The 6,473-nt window shown below is 37.6% G+C and overlaps 1 protein-coding gene across 1 annotated transcript; it reads left to right on the top strand.

Moving 5' to 3' along the window:
- Positions 1-2,466: 2,466 nt before the first annotated feature.
- On the top strand, positions 2,467-3,151 carry LOC122654163 (gibberellin-regulated protein 11-like). Its single transcript, XM_043848145.1, has 4 exons — positions 2,467-2,508; positions 2,644-2,694; positions 2,797-2,836; positions 2,937-3,151. Exons 1-4 carry the CDS (start codon positions 2,467-2,469, stop codon positions 3,119-3,121), a joined length of 318 nt encoding a protein of 105 aa, XP_043704080.1. The 3' UTR covers positions 3,122-3,151.
- The last annotated feature ends 3,322 nt before the right edge of the window (positions 3,152-6,473 follow it).

Here is a 6,473-nt window from a genome sequence, read left to right as displayed (position 1 = left end):
TTATTACAGCAATTACAATGGGATAGGGACCTCGGAAAGGGTTGTTGCTCGGGGGCTGAGATACTATTGAGTTCAGTCTATAAATAAATAAAAAAACAAAGAGTTGTGTTATAATAAAAGGGGAGAAAGATTTTTTTGCACCATGTTGATTACAAGAAGATTTTCTGTATGATAATTGAGAGGATTTTGATGCTAATGTTGCTTTCGTTTCATGGGGAATTGTACGTTGGCAAACAGGTATAAGAAAGTCTTTAGAGAAGACAACCTATCCCCAGTGAATGAATGAATGGTGCAAACATATATTGTTGGTGCAAATGCCTTCAAGCCTTCCAATCTGTGAGACTGTGAGTGGAATATTAATCTAACATCGGGATACTTACAGGTAGTGCTCAATCAACCAAAGAAATGGAACAAGGTATTCTCAACCAAAAGAGAAAGAGAGAGAGATGCCCCTTGGAAACACCTGTCCAAAGAGGTCCCGTCCTAAGAATGTGTCTTTCTAAGAGAGAAGACACAAAAAACTACTTGTTACTGGAGTCCAAAGCATTATGGACATGCGACGAAAGATCACCGACTGGTGATGTGTTAGACTATGTTCATCTGATGTCAAAAATAGAACAATCAATGTTAAACAAAATGTAGTGCATGTCGGTAAGTTTCTTGATAAACCCTAACTTTGAACACATTTTGGTTGATGTATAACAACGTGTTGGAAATCCATATGGTAGACGTATAACAACGTGTCGGAAATCCATATTCGATGTCGTTAAAAGGAAAACCAAATACAAATTTGGTGCAGAGCAAAAGAAGCTTGACACACACCATGGCCTCGCATCGCCACGACATTATCCAGACGATCCGAATCAGTATCTACAAGATCGATACATATATCGATTACTAAAACTCAGATTGGGGCTTGGAACGCCATGCATCCCTAACCGCCTTCTTGGGATACCATCCTCCTAAGTCAGCTGTGTTAGATCTTGCAAGGGTTTTGTCAAACCCGAATCTGTCCCCATACAGATTTTTAGAACATGATTGAATCAAAATAATAGGGAAAGCAAAGTATACCTGGCACCCAAGTGTGTTGATGACGAATAGAAAATAATCTACCCACGAACAGCTGTAATCCGTCAGAGAATGAATGCAAGTCCTCGACCTCGAATAATCTCGGACATCCGTGATGGGGATCTTTTACAGTCTCCCAGACTCTCTCACAGCTCCCTTTCTTGTGGAGAAAAGATAAAAGAGAATAGTAACTGCAGGGACCCCTTATTATTAATATTTATAATACTTTTCAAACTCTAACCCACTTTCACAATGGGCCAGTCCAATCTGATTCATCTCAATAAAATAGTAATAGTCACGTCAACGGTCAGCCCTTGTATTTCTTGATCTCCATCAATGATCGATCTAATAATTAATTAAATCCACATTAATCGCATTTTGAGAAAATCCTAACAGGATGGCCCTATACAGGATTGACAAGAGAAGAAAGAAAAAAATGTAATACTTGACGACGGAAAAAGAAAACGAAAGGGTCATCCATCACCATCATGGCACCCAACCGATTTGGCAATCAATCCCCAATAGTATATTTCTGTTTGTGTTTTTTATTACTCTCAGTCTCAGGACTTAAATTGATGAAACTGGAAGTAAAAGTAAATAGGTAGCAAGCTTTGTGGACAGTGCTGACAGCTGGCTCATTTGTGGATGAGATGGGCAACGGTGGTGCTTCCCAACCCAAATGGCATGAATTCAGTACCAGGGACAGTGTCTCTGACTCTCTCAGCAGATTTTAATGCCTATCTGCCCATATCGCCCGCCTAACGGCTTTTCCTCGACATCCAGATGTCCATTCCACTGTTGCGGTGTGGTGTTCGATCGGTGAGTACTGTAGGACCATATACGTACAATAACCCATACCTAATTTTTTCCTTTGCTTCTTGATTGGTCAACGTGCTTTTTTGAAGAAGTCAAACCATTTGATGCTTAGGATTTATCCATCCATCCATGCTTTGGGTTAAGAGATCAATAAAGTTGAAGGAGTGCATGAGGCGGTGCTGCAGACACAGATGAGCTGTGATTGATAATGGGTAATTTCATTCTCTGATCAGTTGTTGGGAAGGCAAACTAAAACTGAATAAGGTATTTAAGAAGAAACCCACCTCAACATTTCTCTTCTAAACCTTCACTTCTCTGGTTGTTGCTGCTGGCTGCAATGGCGTTAGTTAGGGTATAGGGTTTAAGTAAAGGTTGGTATATTATACCCTCAATATCTAGTTTGAAATATTCAGATTGTTGTTTTTATCTAGTATTTATAGAAAAATTAGAATTTAAATTAAATAGGTTAATTATTAGATTGCTCTTCACAGTTTGAGTATTAATACAAGTAAAATTATATTAAAACATATAAAAAAATATTACATAAATACCCTTATAATTACGTGCTTCTTTGTGATGGTGATGGTGACGGTGACTTTGTTCGTCTGTGTTAACGTTGCACAGGTAATTAATTCTGGTTTTTTATTATGTATAGAGCAGCGAACGGTAGTGGTCTTCTCAGAGTTGTCTCCTTACTTCTCTTTTTTTTTTTTTTTTTTTTTCCAGTTCTGATAATTAAGCGCTGTTTGTTTCACTTAGGTTTCATCCCTCACCGTACTGGAAAGCGAACTCGTCCATTTTAACCAGGTGGTTTGTATGCACAAATCTCTCTCTCTCTCTCTCTCTCTCTGAGTTAATCTCATGATCTTATGAAATAATCTTGTAATTAATGTTGCTTTGCTTGCTTCACAGGTGGTGAGAGGTGGGCACAGGAGGCTCATGCAGTATATAGGTGTGTGTGTGGGATTATCTCTGTTAATTATGAGTTACAAATTACTTATTCCTAAATCCTAATTATTAAGATAACCCATTTTTGGTTTTGGTTTCATCAGATTGTGATGGATTGTGCAAGGTGAGGTGTAGCCTGCACTCGAGGCCAAACGTGTGCACAAGAGCATGTGGCACTTGCTGTCGGAGGTGCAAATGTGTTCCTCCGGGGACTTCTGGAAATAAGGGAAAGTGTGGGAGCTGCTACACTGATATGAAAACCCATGGGAACAAGCCTAAGTGCCCATAGCTAGGCAGGCCGGCCCCATCACCCAAATTCCAATTTAGTTTCTCTTTTTTTTGAAGCAGAAATCCCTCAAGAGAAGGGCGAAATATCTATTTCAACGGGCAATAAAAGTTTTACAATATCCAAAAGATCCTCAGGAAAAAAGATTTCCCAAAGACCAAGTCAAGGGAAAGAGATGGCCCACTTAGAGATAGCATGAGCCAGTCCAATATTTTCTCGATCAATATGCACAAAACTACAAAAAACAAAGGCCGATTTCAATACTATATATTATGTGACCGCTTTATGCTTGATGATTTGGGTTGGATTATTTTGAATTAAGATCTCTCTTTTTTTGTCTATTTATTTATTTATTTATTTTTATTTTTTTGGGATCCTACTTATGAGTTCTTATTTAATGGATTTTGTATTTTACGGTTAGGTTGGTGAGCATATCAAATACGAAGGGTTTTCTTTTTTATTTTTTAATAAAAATTACGAATTTTTAGTGATATGGACTTGGTGGATCTATTCTATTAAGGAATCCCAATATCACTTCTTGTATTAATTGTGAAGTAAATATGGTATGCCTAATAAATTCCACCACCAACCCGAGTAGGGAAGTAAATTTATGGGAAAGATATCGATGTCTAGCCTACAAGCATAGTCGTCCAGAGTGGGATTTTTACTTTTTTATGGGAGCAGTGTAATATTTTTGTGTATTTCTGTATCTAACTGTAGATGCCACGTATGTCACGCAACCATTTAGCATTGTTTTCCCTCAAATTAATATTGATTTTTTGAAAAAAAAAATTATCCCTCTTGATCCAAGGCCCATATGACGCTGCAAAGAAGAGAAAACAGACCGAGTTTTTCTTCCCCCACAATAAAGAAAAACCTCTTAAGCAAAGGACATCTGAACATCTAATAAAGAAACTAAACCCTCTAGGAGTCTGTCTAATAATGGGGTAATTAACATCATGGTGCATGAAGAGATTCTAAAAACTATGATCTCACCATGTTGAATGCAAAAAGATTTCAAACATTTAACTTTGATCGATATAGAGAATATAACAAATTTGATGACATATGCTCTTATGTTTTGCTTATTTTGTCAAGGAAATTTTTATTGAATGAACCCTCTATACCTAAAACAGTCAACCAGAAAAAGAAAATTACAAGAAAGTTCGGTGAGAACTCTTAGACTGACAATGATGGATCATCAATCTTTATAGTACGTTAGGTGAGAAAATGAAGAGAAAAAGTCGTATGCCAGTACTGTCCATGTAATTGTCTCAATCAGTGTGTCCATATATGAGGCTTTGACGCGGTGAAGGTTCATCATATTATCCTAAGGTTCACAAACCACTGTAGGTAAAATTTCAATACATTTTCTGTGCATCTGAAGCACGGTGAATGGATTTACATTTATAGTAATAGAGATCACATTATAAGGTGGATGATGGTGTAGGGATCTTTTTTTATTTTTTATATTTTAATGAAAAATATCTGGTTTTCTCGGGTGGATCTCTTCGATTGGATTGTAGCGGTAGGAGAGGTAGAGCTACATCACATTATGCGGGAGTGCGTTGTGCGGGGCATCCCAAGTAGGGTTGTGGGCCATGTCGATTTGGGTACGGTGGGCAGACAGAGACAATGACTACGAGGCGTTGCAGAATCAACATCAACACCGATCTTTTTAAGGATGGCTTGCATAATCCAAGCCAAGGTAGAGATTGTTGTTGGGTTTTATGTGTTGTATTCTATAATGTTTCATAAATTTATTATTGGGCTTGTATAAGTTTGGGTTGGGTTTTGGGTCCATTACATGTACATATGTAAAATTATAATTATGTGAGGATTAGGATTTTTAGAGTTTGTTGTAGATATTTGTTGTTGGTGAAGCCTGATTTTGCCAGAAGGTGCGGTTGAGATCTTCAGAGGGCTTTTTCGGTCTCGAAACGACCTCGGAATGGCGAAAAATGGCGAACGTCCTCACCAAAGGCTGGGTGTTGTGTTGGGCTCATCTAGATTTTTAAAATGAGTACTTTTGAGCTATATGTTATGTTTTGGTCCGACCCTTTTTTTTGGCAATTTTGGGTCAGGGGCACTTTTGTACTTTCTAGGGTTAGAACTTCCCTATATAATGTTCTTATCTCTTTGAGATGCGGTTATGAGAGGTTTTGTAACATTTCCAAAGAATAGTAAAATTCGTTCTATTGATTGGTCGTGGATGTAGTTTCCCATCTTAGGGGTGTACCACGTAAATTTCTGATGGTGTGTGTTGCTTGTTCTTCTCTGTTTTTGTTTTTTTTTCTGCAAATCGCCATTCTGGACGTTGTTTTATTAACAATATTGTCTCTATGAGGAAAACCCTAGACACAAATAAGGGAGATCGATCACATCATGAAGTGAAGAGTGGTTTAGAGAGTTTTCAAGCTTTATGGAAAATCGCTGATTTTCTCGGATGGATGTAAGCATTCATGCCAAACCACATTATATTTCTCGTGTTTTGTGTGATTGTTTGTTTGATTTCTTTCATTTGATTACGCATTCATTTCCAACATCAACATACCTAATTTAAACTTTAAACATCATTTTTATGATCGAAATAGAAAACTTATTTGCTTTAACCTACAGATGGATAACTCACCCACCGTACCCACACGATTGGTTGGTGTTGCTAATCTTTAACCGGACTTGTAACAACCCCTATTGGAAGGACAAACCAGTCTTCATGTGGCTATTAGGATGCAAGTCTTTAGTCATCAATTTAAGGGAAAAGAAGTGCATGACGGTGGAGTGTAGATTCCAATGTGCACCCTCCCACATCATGAGATGAGGTTTACACTAACATACTCTCTCTTGACCCCATGTGGATGATATCATTCTATACACTATTTCCTCCCCTAGACTGGTGTTGCAGGAAACCTTCGCCCTCAATTTAAACTATTGGATGAATGAAACATTTTTCTTATGATATGACATTTATTAATTAAATGGGTGAATTCTAGATCGATTTGGATATATCGAATGATAAAAACAGCTATTTTTATTATCCAAGAATGCATACCAAACACAACCCTAAACTACACCAATTTTTCAAAGCATTGACACATAAAGTCAAATTTGGACCCCACAACACACTGACCCAACCTCAGCAAATAATTCAACCCAACAAAGAGATGGATCGGAGAGGAAACATTAGTGTACAGATCAGATCCTCTTCATCAAATTCATACTAAATTACTGCTTCTAATAATAGCTATATAAAGATGTATCAATAGTTCATCATATACAGGAATGACATGCCCAGCTCTCAAATGTGGCAGATTCATTGCAGATCAACGTTCTTGTGGACCTAAAAATTAAAGCA

Source organism: Telopea speciosissima, chromosome 3 (genome assembly GCF_018873765.1).
Source record: "Telopea speciosissima isolate NSW1024214 ecotype Mountain lineage chromosome 3, Tspe_v1, whole genome shotgun sequence".
Classification (NCBI taxonomy): Eukaryota; Viridiplantae; Streptophyta; class Magnoliopsida; order Proteales; family Proteaceae; genus Telopea; species Telopea speciosissima.
The sequence above is the reverse complement of the archived record's forward strand: the minus strand, read 5'-3'. Positions and strand labels throughout refer to the sequence as shown.